The sequence below is a fragment of the Oncorhynchus kisutch genome, linkage group LG9 (genome assembly GCF_002021735.2).
Source record: "Oncorhynchus kisutch isolate 150728-3 linkage group LG9, Okis_V2, whole genome shotgun sequence".
NCBI lineage: Eukaryota > Metazoa > Chordata > Actinopteri > Salmoniformes > Salmonidae > Oncorhynchus > Oncorhynchus kisutch.
Window position 1 is genome coordinate 25,237,718 of NC_034182.2, and position 21,541 is coordinate 25,259,258.

Sequence of the window (21,541 nt, forward strand, 5' to 3'; positions counted from 1 at the left end):
TATATACACTGCTCAAAAAAATAAAGGGAACACTTAAACAACACAATGTAACTCCAAGTCAATCACACTTCTGTGAAATCCAACTGTCTACTTAGGAAGCAACACTGATTGACAATAAATTTCACATGCTGTTGTGCAAATTGAATAGACAATGGGTGGAAATTATAGACAATTAGCAAGACACCCCCAATAAAGGAGTGGTTCTGCAGGTGGGGACCACAGACCACTTCTCAGTTCCTATGCTTCCTGGCTGATGTTTTGGTCACTTTTGAATGTTGGCGGTGCTTTCACTCTAGTGGTAGCATGAGACGGAGTCTACAACCCACACAAGTGGCTCAGGTAGTGCAGCTCATCCAGGATGGCACATCAATGCGAGCTGTGGCAAGAAGGTTTGCTGTGTCTGTCAGCGTAGTGTCCAGAGCATGGAGGCGCTACCAGGAGACAGGCCAGTACATCAGGAGACGTGGAGGAGGCCGTAGGAGGGCAACAACCCAGCAGCAGGACCGCTACCTCCGCCTTTGTGCAAGGAGGAGCACTGCCAGATTCCTGCAAAATGACCTCCAGCAGGCCACAAATGTGCATGTGTCTGCTCAAACGGTCAGAAACAGACTCCATGAGGCTGGTATGAGGGCCTGACGTCCACAGGTGGGGGTTGTGCTTACAGCCCAACACTGTGCAGGACGTTTGGCATTTGCCAGAAAACACAGAGATCGGCAAATTCGCCACTGGCGCCCTGTGCTCTTCACAGATGAAAGCAGGTTCACACTGAGCACGTGACAGACGTGACAGAGTCTGGAGATGCTGTGGAGAATGTTCTGCTGCCTGCAACATCCTCCAGCATGACCGGTTTGGCGGTGAGTCAGTCATAGTGTGGGGTGGCATTTCTTTGGGGGGGCCGCACTGCCCTCCATGTGCTCGCCAGAGATAGCCTGACTGCCATTAGGTACCGAGATGAGATCCTCTGACCCCTTGTGAGACCATATGCTGGTGCGGTTGGCCCTGGGTTCCTCCTAATGCAAGACAATGCTAGACCTCATGTGGCTGGAGTGTGTCAGCAGTTCCTGCAAGAGGAAGGCATTGATGCTATGGACTGGCCCGCCCGTTCCCCAGACCTGAATCCAATTGAGCACATCTGGGACATCATGTCTCGCTCGTGTGTGTGTGTGTGTGTGTGTGTGTGTGTGTGTGTGTGTGTGTGTGTGTAAAAAAAAAATAGAGATATAGATATATACTGGGTCCAGGTGGAAAAGGCCCAGGTCTATTTCGGGAACGGGTTCAACATTTTGGACCCATGAAGGCCTGTACGCTCTCGCTCGCTCCCCCCTGTGGCAATATCATAATATTACATCACATCCTCTACAAACAATAACATGTATTTAGTAGCCCTGGATACGCTTGTTCATTTAATTGTTATTCAACCTTTATTTATCCAGGTTAGTCTCATTGAGGTAAAACACCAGCAGGTTCGCTGTGTTACAGGTGTGTCTGTTTGACTGAGCATCATAGCTAGTTGGGTGATCTCACAAACATGCCTCTGCTTCCACCTCTGCTTGCTCTTTGTGGTCTAGGCCAGGGGATTACTATTAAAGCACTTTATGACAACTGCAGATGTAAAAAGGGCTTTATAAATACATTTCATTGATTTGATTGGTTGATTGACATACATGTTCCTCTCCTCTCTGCCCCCCCAGGCGGTGTTTACGTACTGGATGACGTCCAACTGCTTCTCCCTGGCCCAAGTGGCCCTGCTCAAACACCCCCTGGTCAGACAGAAGCTGAGGATCCCAGAGAGGATCGAACACCCTACCTCCGCCCTGCCCCAGAACGACGGCTTCTTCGAGACCATCAAGAAGGGTGGGTGTGGTTGTGGGACTGATGGGGATGTGTCATGGAGTCACCTGTCAAAATAGGATTCTCTTTTGTGGTTGGATTAGCTTTTTTCCTCTTCTCTTTCTCCCCCTTCATTTCTTTTCACTCTCACACACATTCTCTTTCCCCCCCTTTTTTAAAACGTGGTCACCTGTCCCTCCTATAGGCTGGAAGAATGCTCAGCTTGCCCAGCAGTTGGAGGAGAGGGAGAGGAGGATCAAGAACCACCTGGATATTGCATCAAAAGGTAAGAACACTGGTGCCTTTTTACCACAACCCCTTTCTTAGGATCAACAATATTTACCGTTACTGTGTTTTTACTCCTAAATGGAATGTTAACATCCTCTTTGATACATGCTTTTGTTTCTCTGTGAAAACGCTCGTGGATCTTTATTTAGCCTAAAATTTTGGCTCTTCAACCAGGTCCATTGAGACAGACCTTCACTCACAACCCTCTACAGCAGTCGACACCATCCATTGCAGCAACAGCAACAACCAAGTCAGCCAAAGCAAAACAAGCATCCCCGGCAACCGGTGGTAAGAAGAGGCCATGGGAGGAGACTATTGGTTGAAGAAGAGTGACAGACCGTTTGAAGGCCCAATGAATTATGTGTGCATATTTATTGAGAGAGAAGTGTGTGGAGGGATTGGTAGACAGGACATGGGCGGCGCACAGGGTTTGTCATAAATGTAGTCTAAATAAAGAGCAAACTTCTGTTGCCTTAAGTCTGTGTACATTATGACAACCTGAATTCTGATTTGAAAACAGGAAAACGTTTAGGTGATTATATCCATTGGAATGACTGCAATGGAATTGTTAAGTCATATATATACACACACAAAATTGACCGTTCCCCGTTGTGCTGTTCTTATTTCTGATAGTTTTCAAGAGCTAAGAAGTTATCCAATTTATTGACTTGAATGCTAATCAATAAAAAATTGTTAAATTCGCTGCCCTGTTTTGCTTGTTTTACAGCGGGTCATTTAATTTTGTTGGCGGTGGTCTCGTATTGCTACATAAAAAATATTTAGAAAATAAAGGTTGCTAACATGGCAGCTGTTCTAAAACCTGGTTGATTTCTATATAGCGCTCTGGTTACAACTACTGTCTGTATTCTACTCATCCATGGTGGGAATTTAGAAGAAGTCAGTCATGTAACATTTATCAGTAATTTATTATAAATACAGTGTAAACCTTTGACTAACCATCGACTCAACCAACCCCCCTCCCCCACAAAGATCTTAAAAGCTTCAGGTGGGACAGACATTTACATAGAACACAAAAAAAGTGTCTAGAGCAACCTACTGTTCTAGTCCTCACTACAGGTGATGCCAAAGACGACATTTATTGTCAGCAGTGCTGTTTCAATGATGATCTACCTACCCACAAAACAAATTAACCCGCTAATTAGATTTCTTTCCTACATGTCTTCAGTATCTCTTGTTATTCAATAATGACATTTTATTAATGCCACTTCACAGGTATTAGTAGACTTATACCTCTGTGTTTATAAAGGCAGCCCCGTTCTGATATTTTGCCCAATTATTGGCAAAAGAGCTGATCTGATTGGTCAAAAGACCAATTAGTGGAAACAGATCAGAATTGGGCTGCCTGTGCAGATGCCTATATTGAAAGATCATAAATATCAGTATTTGAGTAAAATATGTAAGGCATAGGAATGGTTTAGTATTGATACATCAGGAGTGTGTGTGGAACGTCCTCAGAGGCAGCTGGAGTGTCATCCTGGCCGTAGAACGACCCCATCGTCCAATGAACATGAACATATCATGGCGATAATTGGTCCAATGAATGGCTGCCGTTTGAATCAGCAGCCCATGGCTGAGGGAAATACTGGCCAGGAAGTGTTTTGTGCGTCTTCAGTGTTGGTTCTTATCTCTTCACTCCAACTTTTCTATGACATCCAACTCAGTCACAACAGAATAGCACACCTTCTGAATCAACAGACCAAAGTTGGCTAGAGGGAGAGAGGATGAGAGACCTATCCATCAAATACATCATCAATGTAGTGACATTAGCAATAGCATGAGAGGTGCACTTTGGTTGAAGAATGTACATAAAAATGTTGGCATACAAAATAATGTACTTACATAACTCATGTCATACAAAATTCCAGTAATTTCCCCAAAGTTCCCAGGTTTTCCAGAAATCCTGGTTTGGTAGATTCCCTGGGATTTTCCAGAAACACTGGGAATTTGGGTAAAGTCCCCAGATTTTTGCAACACTATACTAAATTCAAACATTCATCTGATTCTTACCAAAGAACCTGCGGAGCCACATGGGCCTTTTGGTGGCGGGAGTGTAGATACACAGGAAGTAAACGGGGACTCCTGATAGGGCGATGCCGATGCCAATCAGAGAGTTGATAGTGTCACTGTAGATTGGAACCACCACTAGGAACACGGTGCAGAAACAGAAGATGATTGGGAAGAACAGACTGAGCTGATAGAGGGAGAGAGAGAGAGAGAGAGGGAAAGAGAGAGAGAGGGAGAAAGAGAGAGGGAGAAAGAGGGGGAGAGAGAGAGAGAGGGGGAGAGAGGAAGAGTTATGTCATAACTATCAAACAGGGTCTGGTATTGACGTCAAACAGTGAAAGAGATTCAAAACTATTGTGAATTACAGTACAAACGCTTCAGACATTACACCAATGGAAGTTTGCATTTGAATATGTCTATAGGCTACAGTGTTTTGTGCTGAGCCTATTGGTGTTAAAGGTGAATGTGTGGACGATTGTGTTACCTTGAGGGGTCGGACTCTGTCTGGCTGTTTCCAGCGCAGGTACAGCTGTCCCAGGATAGACAGGCCCACAAAGAACCAGTAGCTGAAGCTGTAATAGTTGATCAGTTTAAAGATGTCCTCCACACACAGATAGACCAGAGCCATGGCACCCTATAGCATAGAGCAACAGCACTATGTCAATATACTGTACATACAGACTATGTTTCAGAGACACTGTAGAAAGAGGGAGAGCTGAACTCTACAGGACAGACAGACAGACAAACAGTGCGCTGAGGCAGACAGAACAACGGGTTAAAATAAAGGACTGCTGAGACAGGTAGGCAGATTTCTGGGACAGACGGAACCCGGAGGCAGACAAAACGATGGGTCCAAATTTTCGGTAGACGCAGAAGCAGAACGTTGACACAGAACTCGGACAAATGCAAAACTGAACAATGAAAACAACTCGTAAGACAATGGAAATGTACATTTTTCAACAGACAGTCAGACAGACGCACCACACACACACACACACACACACACACACACAGACTGGTTTTGCGGGATGACTGACGTTGAAGAGCAGTGCGGGGATGGGGGTGTAGCGGGTGACGTGGATCATGCAGAGGTAGTCTGGGAGATGGCCCTCCCTGGAGCCCACGAAGAACAGCCTGCAGGGAACACACACACACACACAGGGTTATCGCGTGTCGGTCAAATAAGGAGGAGAGGATCAGTGATAACAGTAACGATGATGAAGAGGAGGATGATGATGCGATAATGATAGTTAAGACGCGTATCCGCCATGTCATTCTAATTCACCTGGAGGCAGCCAGGATAGAAGCGTTGAGTCCTCCGAAGCAGGAGAGAGCCACCGCTAGAGGGATGGTCCAGTTCATCACGCCAAACACCTGGTCTGCAAACGTCTGGGGGAATAAAAACATATCTTATACTACACCAATTCAAAACGCTTACAGTACATCCTATGACAAAGTAATTTAGGGCTTATTCAATGGGATGATACTGCGGATAGAATTGTAAACATCTGACATACTGTATAGAACCGGCTTTATGTTGTGTCATGTACAGGGAATCCTATTTCGATCCGAAGTGAACTTACCACAGCCACAGCGTCACTGTCCAGGATGGCGGGAATGGGCAGCACAGTGTAGTAGGCAACATTGGTCAGGATGTAGATCACAGTGACGATGGGCATGGAGATGGCGATGGCCAGGGGCAGGTTCCTGTAGATCACACAAACAAAACACCAGGGGGAGACAGAGACACATAGATTTTTAGAAAACAACACAGCAAGTACGAAAACATTTAGGATGGCTCGGAAACATCCAGGGTTCTCCATGAGTGAACGGGTCAAGAGTTGAGTCGGAGGAGGAGGAGGAGCAGGGGGGAGGAGCAGAGGGAGGAGGCGGGGTGTGCTTGTCACGTAATCTGCCTGAGAACTCCTGGAAGTAGCTTGTGATCCAGTCATGTCTGTCTTGCTCCATTTCATCAGCGTTTAAGTGTGCGAATCAGAGCCAAGGGGATCAGATAAATCCTTCCCTCAGGAGGAAGAGCCCCTCGCCTTCCCCTGCATAAAACACCACTACCCATTCAGTAGGTTATCCCTTTCCATACCTCCCATCCTTGCCTCATCAAACCACTATTACTTGACATTCTCTACCAATCGCAACCACTCCATATATTCCTACATACTCCTACCCCTCTCCTTATTACACTTGCATCCTCTCAAGTCTCCCATTCCTTCTACACCTATGCCCTCTCATCCTTCTACTCAGTGATGTAAAGTACTTAAAGTAAAAATAGTTTACAGTACTACGTTAAGTCTTTTTTTGGGGTTGATCTGCACTTTACTATACTATACATATTTTATGACAACTTTCACTTCACTACATTCCTAAAGAAAATAATGTACTTTTTACTCCATACATTTTCCCTGGCTGAAAAAAGTATTAAATCAAATCAAACTTTATTTGTCACATGCACCGATTTGTCACATGCGCCGTCTACAAGTGTAGACCCTACTGTGAAGTGCTTACTTACAAGCCCTTAACCAACAGTGCAGTTCAAGAAGAGTTAAGAAAATATTTACCAAATAAACTAAAGTAAAACATAATAAAAAGTTACACAATAACATAACAACAAGGCTATATATATATACACATGGGGTCATTTTAATGGCTTTCCTCTGACACCACCTGTTATATAGGTCCTGGATTGCAGGAAGCTTGGCCCCAGTGATGCACTGGGCTGTACGCACTACCCTCTGTAGTGCCTTACGGTCAGATGCTGAGCAGTTGCCATACAGGCAGTGATGCAACTGGTCAGGTTGCTCTCTTTTTGAGGATCTGGGGACCCATGACAAATCTTTTCAGTCTCTTGAGGGGGAATGGGTTTTGTCATGCCCTCTTCACGACTGTCTTGGTGTGTTTGGACCATGATAGATCGTTGATGATGTGGACACCAAGGAACTTGAAAACTCTCGACCCGCTCTCCTACAGCCCCGTTGATCTTAAATGGGGCCCGTTCGGCCTGCCTTTTCCTGTAGTCCACGATCAGCTTCTTTGTCTTGCTCACATTGAGGGAGAGGTTGTTGTCCTGGCACCACATTGCCAGGTCTCTGACCTCCTCCCTATAAGCTGTCTCATTGTTGTGGGTGATCAGGCCTACCACTGTTGTGTCGTCAGCAAACTTAATGATTGGAGTTGGTGTTGGAGTCGTGTTTGGCCACGCAGTCGTGGGTGAACAGGGAGTACAGGAGAGGAATAAGTACATACCCCTGAGGGGCCCCTGTGTTGAGGATCAGTGGCAGATGTGTTGTTGCCTACCCTTACCACCTGGGGGCGGCCTGTCAGGAAGTCTAGGATCCAGTTGCAGAGGGAGGGGTTTAGTCCCAGGGTCCTTAGCTTAGTGATGAGCTTCGTGGGCACTATGGTGTTGAACGCTGAGCTGTAGTCAATGAACAGCATTCCCACATAGGTGTTACTTTTGTCCAGGTGGGAAAGGGAAGTGTGGAGTGCGATTGAGATTGCGTCATCTGTGGATCTGTTTGGGCGGTATGCGAATTGGAGTGGGTCTAGGGTATCCGGGAGGATGCTGTTGATGCCTTTCAAAGCACTTCATGGCTACCGACGTGAGTGCTACAGGGCGGTAATCATTTAGGCAGATTACCGTCGCTTCCTTGGGCACAGGGACTATGGTGGGCTGCTTGAAACATGTAGGTATTACAGACTCAGTCAGGGAGAGGTTGAAAATGTCAGTGAAGACAATTGCCAGTTGGTCCATGCATGCTTTTGAGTACACGTCCTGGTAATCCATCTGGCCCTGTGGCTTTGTGAATGTTGACCTGTGAATGTTATCACACAGTCATCCAAAACAGCTGGTGCTCTCGTGCATGCTTCAGTGTTGCTTGCTTCGAAGCGAGCATAAAAGGCATTTAGCTCGTCTGGTAGGCTCACTGGGCAGCTCGCGTCTGGGTTTCCCTGTGTAGTCCATAATAGTTTTCAAGCCCTGCCATCTCCGACGAGCATCAGAGCCGGTGTAGTAGTTACATTTTCAATGCTTAGCAGGTCAGGAAAATGGTCCAATTCACGCACTTATCAAGAGTACATCCCTGGTCATCCCTACTGCCTCTGCTCTGGCGGACTCATTTGTAAATTATGTCTGCGTGTTGTAGTGTGCCACTGGCTACCCATACATTAAAATAACAAGGACATTGTGCCTTATGGTTTGCTTAATATGAGCAATTTGAAATGATTTTGATACTTAGTATCTTTTTTGCAATAACATTTACTTTGATCCTTAAGTATATTTAAAACCAAATACCTTTAGACTTTTACTCAAGTAGTATTTTACTGGATAACTTTCACTTCATCTTCACGTCATTTTCTATTAAGGTATCTTTACTCAGTTGTCTACTTTTTCCACCACTGCCTTAACTCCTTCCATATATCTAAGCCTCCATTCACTATACTCTCATTGCTACCCATCCTCTACTCCTTCACTACTACTCATTCCTTACAGAGGGTTAACCCTTTACCCACTGGTGCCTTCATCCTGCCCTCCCTGTCTCCCCCCTAACCTCTCTGGGTTTTTGATCTCCTCCGTGACGAAGTTCAGTGTGTCCCATCCGGAGTAAGAGAACAGAGCAGAGTAAAGCGCCAGAGCTATGTTTCCTGGATCCGTCGACGAGCCCTCAAACATGCCCTCAAAGTTCTGTGTCTGACCTGAGGAACACACACACACACACACACACACACACACACACACACACATTATAACACGTACATAAATAACATACATTCACTGGTGCAAATGAATGCATGTCAATATAAGATATTAATATGTAAGTTATGTCAAATAAATGTATGTTAAGGAACATGTCCGAGTGTTCACAGTGTGCATGTCTGTGTCTGTGAATGTACCGTATAGTGGATGGATGGGTGAATATTTGTACGATATTAGTGATTTGTATTGAGTGGGAGACATCCTGTCATCGGTACCTTGGCTTATCTTGAACAGGCCGGTGATGATGACAGCGATGAGGGCGATGACCTTAGCATAGGTGAAGAAGTCCTGGACACGCGTCCCCCACTTCACATAGGCACAGTTCACAAAGGTCAGCAAACCTGTGGGAGAAACACAGACATTAAGATCTACGTTACTGCAGAGTGAGACAGAGAGACGGAGCGCACCCACACACGCACACACACTGCATTGTGGGGCTGAGCTGCATGGGTCTGAGGTGCCTACTATAGCAACACCATTATACCTCAGTGTAGGCTTCTCTATCTACATAACGGGGTCCCTGAGAGTCAGAATTCCTTGTGGATGAGCAAGTCTGGACTCTGATTGGCCACTACGCTGACATGTACGTGTGTGCGTGTTCTAGTTTTAGAGTCTGCGTAGCTTGAGGAAATGAGGCTGCTGACTGCAGCAGTCCAGCCAGTTGTTTTCCACAGAAGGAAAGACCAGAGAGCAGACAGATAAAGTGCACTCCTTGAAATGATTTAAAGACCTCGACAAAACATTAGTCAAAGCACTAACATACTGACACACTGACTGACTGTCTAGCTTCCTGACTGACAAATACACACTGACTGACTGTCTAGCTTCCTGACTGACAAATACACACTGACTGACTGTCTGGCTTCCTGACTGACAAATACACACTGACTGACTGTCTAGCTTCCTGACTGACAAATACACACTGACTGACTGTCTAGCTTCCTGACTGACAAATACACACTGACTGACTGTCTAGCTTCCTGACTGACAAATACACACTGACTGACTGTCTAGCTTCCTGACTGACAAATACACATTGACTGACTGTCTAGCTTCCTGACTGACAAATACACACTGACTGACTGTCTGGCTTCCTGACTGACAAATACACACTGACTGACTGTCTAGCTTCCTGACTGACAAATACACACTGACTGCCTGACTGGCTAGCTACTTACAAATACACACTAACTACCTGACTGACTAGCTTACTTACAAATACAGACTGGCTGCCTGACTGACTAGCTTACTGACAAATACACACTGACTGCCTGACTGACTACCTTACTGACAAACTGACTGGCTTTCTGACAGATACAGACTGGCTGTCCAATCGACTTACTGACAGAAACAGACAGTTGCTAACAGTGTCCTTGTACACTGCTCCCCCAGTTTTAAGAAAACATGTTTTCCAGTTAACCTTATCTCTCTCTCTCCCTCTCTGTCCTTATCAGTGTTTGTTCCTTCAAGTTCACAAAGTTACATGGAGATAGATCCATAGGATGGTCCAGTCTGAATCATTACTGTTCTCCTTGTATCAATGTATCCCTCCTTTCAAAATGGTGACATCCCAAACGTCACCATATTCCCTATGTAGTAAACTACTTTTCATCAGTGCCGTTTTAGAGACACCCTATATAATCTCACACACTACATCATGTTTAGTGAACCTTTAAAATACTAAAAATGCTCCTTAGCAATATATTCATGCAAAGCAGCCATAATATCATGTACCATACAGTGTTTGCCTAAATGATTAACACTCAAGTTCATATCTAAACTCAGCAAAAGATGAAATGTCCTCTCCCTTTCAACTGTGTTTATTTTCAGCAAACTTAACATATGTTAATATTTGTATGAACATAAGATTCAACAACTGAGACATAAACTGAACAAGTTCCACAGACATGTGACTAACAGAAATTAAAAAGTAACAGTCAGTATCTGGTGTGGCCACCAGCTGCATTAAATACTGCAGTGCATCTGCTCATCATGGACTGCACCAGATTTGCCAGTTCTTGCTGTGAGATGTTACCCCACTCTTCCACCAAGGCACCTGCAAGTTCCCGGACATTTCTGGGGGGAATGGCCCCAGCCCTCACCCTCCAATCCAACAGGTCCCAGACGTGCTCAATGAGATTGAGATCCGGGCTCGTCGCTGGCCATGGCAGAACACTGACATTCCTGTCTTGCAGGAAATCACGCACATAACGAGCAGTGTGGCTGGTGGCATTGTCATGCTGGAGGGTCATGTCAGGATCAGCCTGCAGGAAGGGTACCACATGAGGGAGGAGGATGTCTTCCCTGTAACGCACAGTGTTGAAATTGTCTGCAATGACAACAAGCTCAGTCCGATAATGCTGTGACACACCGCCCCAGACCATGACAGACCCTCCACCTCCAAATCGTCCTGCCTCAGAGTACAGGCCTCTGTGTTACGCCGATTCCTTCGACAATGAACGTGAATCCGACCAGAAGAACACTTTTTGCCAGTCCTGTCTGGTCCAGCGACAGTGGGTTTGTGCCCATAGGCGACGTTGTTGCCAGTGATGTCTGGTGAGGACCTGCCTTACAACAGGCCTACAAGCCCTCAGTCCAGCCTCTCTCAGCCTATTGCGGACAGTCTGAGCCCTGATGGAGGGATTGTGCATTCCTGGTGTAACTCGGGCAGTTGTTGTTGCCATCCTGTACCTGTCCTGCAGGTGTGATGTTCGGATGTACTGATCCTGTGCAGGTGTTGTTACACGTGGTCTGCCACTGAGAGAATGATCAGCTGTCCATCCTGCCTCCCTGTAGCGCTGTCTTAGGCGTCTTACAGTATGGACATTGCAATTTATTGCCCTGGCCACATCTGCAGTCCTCATGCCTCCTTGCAGCATGCCTAAGGCATGTTCATGCAGATGAGCAGGGACCTTGGGCATCTTTCTTTTGGTGTTTTTCCAGAGTCAGTAGAGAGGCCTCTTTAGTGTCCTAAATTTCCATAACTGTGACCTTAATTGCCTACCGTCTGTAAACTGTTAGTGTCTTTACGGCCGTTCCACAGGTGCCTGTTCATTAATTGTTTATGGTTCATTGAACAAGCATGGGAAACAGTGTTTAAACCCTTTACAATGAAGATCTGTGAAGTTATTTTGATTTTTACTAATTATCTTTGAAAGAGAGGGTCCAGACAAAGAAGGTTCATAATAGCACCCTGCGGTTTTCCTAGTGTTGTTACGCTGTCAGTGTCCTAATTTGAACCATAAATATACACATACAGGCCAATGTACATCATTGACCATAACTCCTTCTCCCCTTCCTCCCCCATAACCACTGGGGAACCATAACACCGTCTCCCGCTTCCTCCCACAAACGAGGTATGAAGAGACATGAAGATATAGACCAAAACAGTCTCCTATAAATAGGAGGTCTTCTTAGCTTTCCTGCAGGCAAGTTACCAAATTGCCTTCTAGTGGCGTCATGGGTGGAATGTTATATTTTTCATAATTAATAAACATTATTTTAAAAAACCTGCAGAAAATCCAGTGTTTCTATGTCAAATGGTTCAAATGGTTGCTTTAGCAGTATGCTTAGGGTCATTGTCCTGCTGGAAGGTGAACCTCCGTCCCAGTCTCAAATCTCTGGAAGACTGAAAAAGGTTTCACTCAAGAAGTTCCCCATATTTAGCGCCATCCATCATTCCTTCAATTCTGACCAGTTTCCCAGTACCTGCCAATGAAAAACATCCCCACTGCATGATGCTGCCACCACCATGCTTCACTGGGGGGATGGTATTCTCGGGGTGATGAGAGGTGTTGGGTTTGCGCCAGACATAGCATTTTCCTTGATGGCCAAAAAGCTCTACCAGAGTACCTTCTTCCATATGTTTGGGGAGTCTCTCACATGCCTTTTGGCGAACACCAAACGTGTTCGCTTATTTTATTCTTTAAGCAATGGCTTTTTTTCTGGCCACTCTTCCGTGAGCCCAGCTCTGTGGAGTGTACGGCTTAAAGTGGTCCTATGGACAGATACTCCAATCTCCGCTGTGGAGTTTTGCAGCTCCTTCAGGGTTATCTTTGGTCTCTTTTTTGCTTCTCTGCTTTAATACCGTCCTTGCCTGGTCTGTGAGTTTTAGTGGGCAGCCCTCTCTTGGAAGGTTTGTTGTGGTGCCATATTATTTCCATTTTTTAATAATGGATTTAATGGTGCTCCGTGGGATGTTCAAAGTTTGATAATAAAACAAATATAACCCAACCCTGATCTGTTCTCCACAACTTTGTCTCTGACCTGTTTGGAGATCTCCTTGGTCTTCATAGTGCCACTTGCTTGGTGGTGCCCCTTGCTTAGTGGCGTTGCAGGCTCTGGGGCCTTTCAGAACAGGTGTATATATACTGAGATCGTGTGACAGATCATGTGACACTTAAATAAAGTCAACCTGTGTGCAATCTAACTAATTATGTGACTTCTGAAGGTAATTGGTTGCACCAGATCTTAGTTAGGGGCTTCATAGCAAAGGGGGTGAATACATATGCATCAACCACTTTTCAGTTATAAATATTTTTTAAACAAGTAATTTTTTCATTTCACTTCACCAATTTGAACTATTTTGTATGTCCATTACATGAAATCCAAATAAAAATCTATTTAAATTACAGGTTGTAATGCAACAAAATAAGTAGAATAGTTTTGCAAGGAACTGTATATACAAAAGTATGTGGACACCCCTTCAAATTAGTGGATTTGGCTATTTCAGCAACACCTGTTGCTGACAGGTATGTATCATCAAGCACACAGATATGCAATCTCCATAGACAAACATTGGCAGTAGAATGGCCTTACTGAAGAGCTCAGTGACTTTCAACGTGGCACCGTCATAGGATGCTACCTTTCCAACAAGTCATTTCGGCAAATTCCTGCTCTGCTCGAGCTGCCCCTGTCAACTGTAAGTGCTTTTATTGGGAAGCGAAGTGGTAGGCCACAGATGTTCACAGAACTGGATGATGAGTGCTGAAGCGCGTAGCCCGTAAAAATCGTCGGTCCTCGGTTGCAACACTCACTACCGAGTTTCCAAACCTTCTCTGGAAGCAACGTCAGCACAATAAATGTTCGTCGGGAGCTTCGCAGTGGAAACGCGTTCTCTTGAATGACGAATCACGCTTTATTATGTGGCAGTCCGGACTGGAGAACGCTACCTGCCCCAATGCATAGTGCCAATGGTCTGGGGCTGTTTTTCATGGTTTGGGCTAGGCCCCTTTAGTTCCAGTGAAGGGAAATCTTAATGGTACAGCAGACAATGACATTGTAGACGACTCTGTGCTTCCAACTTTGTGGCAACAGTTTGGGGAAGGACCTTTCCTGTTTTATCATGACAATGCCCCCGTGCACAATGCGAGTTCCATACAGAAATGGTTTGTCGAGATCGGTGTGGAAAAACTTGACTGGTCTGCACAGAGCCCTATTATGCAGACTGCGAGCCAGGACTAACAACATCAGTGCCCGACCTCACTAATGCTCTTGTGGCTGAATGGAAGCAAGTCCCTGCTGCAATCTTCCAACATCAAGTGGACAGCCTTCCATGAAGAGTGGAGGCTGTTATAGCAGCAAAGGGGGAGACCAACTCCATATTAATGTCCATGATTTTGGAATGAGATGTTTGACAAGCAGGTGTCCACATTTTGGTCATGTAGTGTATTTCAGTCTTCTGTGATGTATATAAAGTGCAATATTGGGACGCAAACTCTATATCTGACACGGTACAGGTGTCTTCTTTCTTTAAGCCCATAACCATGTATGTGAGGTGTATACTTTTGTTTCAAAGTAGATTTGTTTAAGACTACCAAGAAACACTATGTGACCCTGATTTAGCCCACTGCAGTAAAAGGTTAAACATAACATATCACACCACCCAGACCGGTCCAGACAGAGACAGTGAGTGATCTGGACTAACAGATGACTGACAGAGCGTAGCTGGCAACACAGATGTCCAAGGCGTGGTTGTATTGACAGTGAAAGGCTAGAAGGGTGGAAGGGTGTAGATCAGGTTGGTCCTGTTGGATAGTCTAGATCTGGACCAGATGTGAGGGGAGGTCAAAATACAGGGAAGATTGACATCTGCCATGGTTCGCGCAGTCCTGTGGTGTACGGAGTACTCCTAACCACCGATACAGGATCAGGTATTTTTCAATCAGCCTGATGGTTAAGGTTGGGGTTGACAGTAGGGTAATCTGATCCTATAGCTGTGGTAATAGCTCATTTCTACCTGGGGGTGTTACTGGTCTTTTCATTGGCTGTTGAAGTCCCCTAACGCCTGTAACCACTGATACAGGATCAGGTATTTTCCCATCCACTTGATGGTTAAGGTAAGGATGGGGTGCAGAGAAATCTGATCCTAGAACTGCGGTTATGGTTCACTTCTTTGCCATGCTTCAAGACCGGAGTCAGAGTCTTGAAGTAGAAAATACATTTACCTTTTTAACTAGCAGCTATCAGCACATTCACAGTCCTCAAAGCATTGTTTATCTAAGTGTGTGTGTTGTAATTAGATGATTGAGTGTTAATTATTACTTTAGTAAATATTGTAACAGTGTTCCATCTGGTTTCCGTAGTAGACTTCTGTCTCGTTGACTCAGGGTTCCATCTTGTTGCTAATATTCTGTTTGTTATTTTGAAAACATTTTTAAAAATATAACCTTTATTTAACTAGGCATGTCCGTTAAGAACAAATTCTTATTTGCAATGACAACCAACCGTAGCCAAGCCCTAACCCAGACGACGTTGGGTCAATTGTGCCAATTGATGGGACTCCCAATCCCGGGCCGTGATACAGCCTGGAATCGAACCAGGTACTATAGCGACACCTCTTGCACTGAGATGCAGTGCCTTAGACCGCTGCGCCACTCGTGAGCCCCTATCAATCTGTTCCAGTAGTCTGTCTAATACGTAACCTACTAATGTCTGTCAAACTCACAAGAATAATATGACTGTGAGTGGTTGTGCTGAGGTCCAGTTTACTACTAATCAGCTAGAACAATATCCATGTCTCAACACTCTCACTCTGCTCTCTACATATTACCTTACAAACCTCTATTCATCCTCGTCTCCCTTGGTTTATAAATTATCAATTTACAGTACACTATTGTCATGGGTCACAGGCTATGCTTGCAGTTTCATCTGGTCAGGTCATGTGATAAGACAAGTCACACAGACATTTTAAAATAGTTGAGTGGATTCTCCTTTCCCCTATCTTCGGTCTTTTAGACAGGAAGCACGTGTTGTAGTCTGTTGTCTCTGTCCTCCCCTCGCTGTTCCTCTTTCAACCTCTAGTGTTCCCTTCGGTTGCTGAGGTGCTTGACGTGGGTATGCCGTCATTTACTTTCTGTTCCCCTTTCCCACAAAGAGAGGCGCATAAAACCCATATATCCACGTTTAGCACAAACGGGACTGTGAACGCACACACAGTCACTATGCAAAGTCCTTGCCAATACTATGGTTGGGGCCCAGAGTTTTTCTTGATAAGTTCCAGTGGTTAGGAAAAACCCAGGGCCCAAGCTACAGTAGAGACAGTGGAACAGTACTGCACCAACACACCAACAAGAACCCCCCCCCACCCCCCCATACACAATGACTATAACATACTCACATATACAGGCCGCTGCCAGCATGCGGTTAGCCAGGTAGGGGGCTATGCAGGTGGGGAAGACGGGCTGCACCATGTAGTTAGAGAAGGTGATGGCTATGACCGCCTGGCTGGTGGGCTCTATGATCAACAGGGAAGTCCACAGCCTGATGAAGGCCAGGAACCCTCCGAAGGCCTCCAGGATGTAAGCATAACTGGCCCCTGACTTGGTGATGGTGGTCCCCAGCTCGGCATAACACAAGGCCCCGAACACAGAGAAGATACCACCGATGGTCCACACTACCAGCGACAGCCCATAGGAGGCGCTGTAGATTAACACACCTTTAGGCGAGACGAAGATGCCCGAGCCAATCATGTTGCCCACGATGAGACACACGCCGTTCAGGAGAGAGATCTCCTTCTTCAGCTTCATGGAATCGTTGTCGCCCCCCGAGTCGCCCGACTTGAGCGATGGCGACCTGCCGTTGGTGGCGTGTGCTTGCGTGGGGGCGGGGCTGTAAGACGCCATTGTGGTGGAGTGGAGGTTGGAGATGGGATGTGGGGAAGTGAGCAACAGTGATTGGACCAGGTGGCTGTCAATCAGTCAGTTGGTGGAGAGGATTGGTTATAAGAGCTTAGGTAAAGTTGTTTTCCAGCTATGAGGGTCCCTCTGACATCTGTGGAAAAAAAGAGACATACAAGAGAGTGTTTGGGTGTTGCTGTGGAAACCAAGCTGTCATCAAATGGAACCTTCAGTTCTTTTTCTTTTTTTTTGTACATAAATGTTTGTTTGTGATACCTTGGTAACTAACTGAATACAATTCACAAACACAAATGTTAACAGACACACACACACGCTGTTGGTTATCGGATAGGGTTTCACAGATGGCAATTTGAGAGCCATTAGGGGTTTTAGTAAATGACCTTTTAAGCTTAAGTGTATTGACAGAGTGAGAGAGAGAGAGAGGCACACAGGCCTGACAACACTATAACGTTCATTACCGGCTGTCACTGACTGCCAATGTGATATTTTTAGTCTTAACTGTAACTATTCTACAGTGACATACACCAAGCTTTGCTAGGAGTCAACAGCATGCTGACCCAAAGCGTCATGTTTTGCAAAGTTCATTACCTTCAGCAGCATGTGTGGAGTTTGAATGACTAGACACATGCTGTGTTAATGCATCTTAGTGCATCAGCGCCAGTATATCACACATGCTCAGTCAGGACAGACAGCACATGAACAAAACAACACACACATCACACTGCTCTGTGTGAGAGAGGGGACAGGGCCGGGCAGGGGTCCTGGGCTAGCTACAGTTTTATCACACACACACACACACACATACTTCTCTGTGTGAGAGAGGGGCCAGGGCAAGGGCCACCAGCGACTTAATGGCTATTTCTGGTACAAGATACGTTGTTTTTGGGGATCCCTGAAGGGTAGGGGAGGGAGTTGATTAAAAAACATATGAATAGACCACGGAACTGTGTCGTAGTGAACAATAATGCTGATTGGACTGGATGAACAGTACTTGGCCTGTAGAGCAAGACAGGGGATGATAAAACAACACAGAATTAGACCAGAACATAATTAGGCCAGAGGCAAACAGTAACAGGAGACTGGTAGAAACAAGGAGAGCAATGAAGTAGATAGACATATTGACCAATTGATAGAAAAAGAACACATACCATCAGAATAGCAATTTTTTGGGGGGAGAAAACAGGTGGGAGTGAATGAGTGTGTGAGAGAGAGAGAATCAGAGTCAATCCATAGAGCTGTGTGGCTCTGGAGAAAATCAATTCCAGTACAAAACAACAGGTCAATGACAGGCAGTCATATCATATCACAGGGACAGAGCATCGTCCTCCTGACACAGGAAGTAAAGACAGGTCTGATCACATGAATGCACCTTACATCATAGGACGCCAGGAAAAGAGAGCTCAAATGAATACAGTAGAGATGTAGGCTACACAGTCCGTGGTGGGGTTGAGACGGGGTGGGGGAGAAGGGGAGAGATGGCGAAGTAGTGCAGCTAGATAGACAGCCCTGGCATGTGAGTTCAGTTGAAAAGAAAGAGTGATTGGGGGAGGACAGTAGATAGCCTAGTCTCAGCGCGTGATTACAAAGGGCAGGGCAGAAGGGCAGGAGACGTTCACAAGTAGAGGCCCTGGAAGTGAGGTGCAAGGTCCAAGCAGGCACTGATAAGTAGTCTACTCAAAGAGATATACCACTCAAGGTTGCTGTGTCCTACCTGAAATATATGCTCTCTCTCTGATCTCTATTCTCCTCTCTCGCTCACTCTCTCAAAGCTAGAAATAAACTATTCAGTATGACAAGTTAGCGGAAATCATTCGGCCAACTCAGAGACTTATTCATTGCAAAGCTGGCAAAGCTGCAGAGTTGACACAGCGCATTTTATTGATGAACGTTAGCTACATAGGAATGCCATTAGAAGTTCATATGTAATGTTACGATAGCTCCTGGGAAAAAAACACGTGTTAAACAGATAGTAAAATGTACAATTACAGTCAAACTACATTCTCTGTATTTGAAATATATAACATAAATGTAAAAACCCTGCATTGCTACTGTAGGTTAGTTAGGTTACATGCCAATTAATTCAGGGGTTTTACCTTTTCCAGGTGGCTATAGTTGAACTTGGCTTCCTTTTCTTGGGTGTCCTCTTGCTCTTCTTCTTGAAAGCCTATGTGGCAGCTTTTTATACCACGTTCATTTCATCCCTCATTGTTTTACTCACTATTGTAACAAAGTGATCAAAATATCTCTGTGCGCTCTCTACTGATGCCCTTCCCTATCTGTCCGTCACGCCGCGTCCTCTGCTCTGACTTGGCTTCCGCCAACCTGCTCGCCCTCCTACCGGAGTCTGAAGGTACACAGTTGATCAGCTGATGAACTGTGTACCTGTTTTCTGTCCCAGATGCTACCAAGGAGACAGGGAAACGAAGAGGAGAGAGATGGAGGATAATGCCCCTGTGTTCTGATAATGGGTTTCACTGTAAAATGTAATGTTTCCCATCAAATTGATGAATAATGCAGTAACAGGCCTGATCATGTTTACTCGGCTATTCAAAAGCGTAACCGGTGCGCGCTAGTAGCATTTTAGAGGGACCCTGGTTGAAGCCCAGGTTGGGGCGAGGAAAGGAGGAAGCAATACTGTAACACAAGTTAACGCATACTTTCTGCTGTGGCAATTAAAGTCAACATGACTCTTTAATTCTTGTTTTAGCCTACCTGTTGATGGTGATGCTTGTTTTAGTTTTGGGCTATTATGTTAGGCAATGATGTTGTTGATGTTTCTTTGCTCGTCCTCGTCAATAATCTGGCACAGTAGAAAGCAGCGTGGGAATCAAATGAATGATGAATCACTCTAAGAAATGATTCAAGTACGATTCAAAGGATGTTGAGGACTCGAAGCCACTTAGAATTTTTCATCACTATCCTAACTTATTGTATTTGCCATGTGATCATATTTGAAACCACTATATTATTGTTGAATCAAATAGTTAACAATCTTGATTTAATGATGAAGACACGTGAGGAACTATCTGCATTGAATCATTGTAATTGATAAGGGAGCCCAAAATTGGTTACACAGCTCCGTCTTCTGGTCATAATTTGCTACACACCTCCAATTCCTCAACGTTGGCAAATGAACGGTTTGAGAATTAAAGATTAAGATTTTGTTGTTCCAATTACTGAAATTTGACTTCTGCTTTTAACCCAACCCCTCTGAAAGACACCTACATACACATATAGGTTTTGGAGAGGGTGCCCGACGATCTGTTGTTGTGGGGGGGTTGCGTGCCTTGCTCAAGGGCACAACGGTAGGTAATGTTATCTACGATTTGATACCAGCAACACTCCAGTTGCCAGCTCACTTCCTGACAGATTTTTTCCATCAGACCCGGGATTCAAACTGGCAATCTTCCAGTTGCTAGCTTGCCTCTAAAACATCATTAGGCTTATTGTGGTATATCTGCTTTTGTGTTGAGTCAGTGTTCATGATTGGCAGAACTTTGAACTTTGTTCTGGATGTAGTTAGATATTTAAATAATTAACATTAGTTTTGGAAAATGATTTTGAAACTTCATCCTGAAGTGATTCATGATCGTTGACAGTGGTGTAAAGTACTTAAGTATAAATACTTTAAAGAACTATTTATGTCGTTTATTTAGGTATCTGTACTTGACTATTTATAATTTTGACAACTTTTTATATTACTTCACTACATTCCTAAAGAAAATAATGTACTTTTTACTCCATACATTTTACTTGACACCCAAAAGTACTTGTTACATTTTGAATGCTTAGCAGGACAGGAAAATGGTCCAATTCAAGCACTTTATCAAGATAACATGTGGTCATCCCTACTGCCTCTGATCTGGCGGACTCACTAAACACAAATGCATCATTTGTAAAGCGTTGGATTGTGCCCTTGATTATCCATACAAGACAATGGTGCTGTCTGCTTTGCTTAATATAAGGAATTTCAAATTATTTATACTTTTAGTTTTGATACTTAAGTATATTTTAGCAATTACGTGTACTTTTAATACTTAAGTATATTTAGAACCAAATACATTTAGACTTTTCTCAAATAGTATTATACTGGGTGACTTTTACTTGAGTAACTTTCTATTAAGGTATCTATACTTTTACTCAAGTATGAAAATTGGGCACTTTTTCCACCACTGAACATTGATGATACATCGATTAAAGGCAGATATTAGCTGTCCATTAACATTAATAAAGCATTCTCAACTGATCAATATCTATAGGTAGCCTATGTCATCAAAAGTTGATCAAGTAACCCCTCCACACTTGTGTGACAACTCCACACGTTTCCTCTCAAACCCAACCACCATCCCTGCACCCCTTTCCAACTCCGCTTGTTTGATTGAGACATGTCTCTGTCTCATTCCCAACGCATGTGGACAAACTTCTCACACATGGCTTCTTTTCAGCCCTTTGTCTCTTTCCCCTTTCTGCTCCCAAATTCCTCTCCTTGGTT

At 44.7% G+C, this 21,541-nt stretch overlaps 2 protein-coding genes across 3 annotated transcripts in view; one reads left to right on the plus strand and one right to left on the minus strand.

The window, feature by feature from the left end:
* The window catches only part of oxa1l (OXA1L mitochondrial inner membrane protein), an 8,424-nt gene extending 5,603 nt beyond the window's left edge, over positions 1 to 2,821 (plus strand). The window contains exons 8-10 of the mRNA XM_031832235.1: positions 1,692 to 1,854; positions 2,036 to 2,116; positions 2,293 to 2,821. Coding sequence (XP_031688095.1) covers positions 1,692 to 1,854; positions 2,036 to 2,116; positions 2,293 to 2,441 — 393 coding nt within the window. The 3' untranslated portion in view covers positions 2,442 to 2,821. The remainder of the gene's footprint in view (positions 1 to 1,691; positions 1,855 to 2,035; positions 2,117 to 2,292) is intronic.
* Positions 2,822 to 3,025: 204 nt separating this feature from the next.
* On the minus strand, positions 3,026 to 19,897 carry slc7a7 (solute carrier family 7 member 7). Of its 2 annotated transcripts, none has more exons than XM_020491462.2 (11): positions 19,762 to 19,897; positions 19,143 to 19,450; positions 16,530 to 17,182; positions 9,127 to 9,252; positions 8,706 to 8,850; positions 5,727 to 5,850; positions 5,429 to 5,532; positions 5,181 to 5,277; positions 4,628 to 4,777; positions 4,147 to 4,330; positions 3,026 to 3,845 (listed from the first exon to the last, which is right to left on the minus strand). In XM_020491462.2, the coding sequence occupies exons 3-11, from the start codon at positions 17,032 to 17,034 to the stop codon at positions 3,769 to 3,771; spliced, it is 1,512 nt and encodes a 503-aa protein (XP_020347051.1). In that variant the 5' UTR covers positions 17,035 to 17,182; positions 19,143 to 19,450; positions 19,762 to 19,897; the 3' UTR covers positions 3,026 to 3,768. The 2 variants fall into 2 exon arrangements, with proteins under 2 accessions (XP_020347051.1, XP_020347052.1); XM_020491463.2 differs by having other exon boundaries at positions 19,143 to 19,393; positions 19,762 to 19,880.
* Positions 19,898 to 21,541: the final 1,644 nt, after the last annotated feature.

Coding starts and splice junctions, on each gene's coding strand:
- slc7a7 (XM_020491462.2), bottom strand. CDS start 17,034: ATGGCGTCTTACAGCCCCGCCCCCACGCAAGCACACGCCACCAACGGC. Junction 5,278..5,428: donor TCTATCCTGGCTGCCTCCAG/GTGAATTAGAAT, acceptor TGTTCCCTGCAG/GCTGTTCTTCGTGGGCTCCA. Junction 4,331..4,627: donor ACAGAGTCCGACCCCTCAAG/GTAACACAATCG, acceptor TCCCTCTATCAG/CTCAGTCTGTTCTTCCCAAT.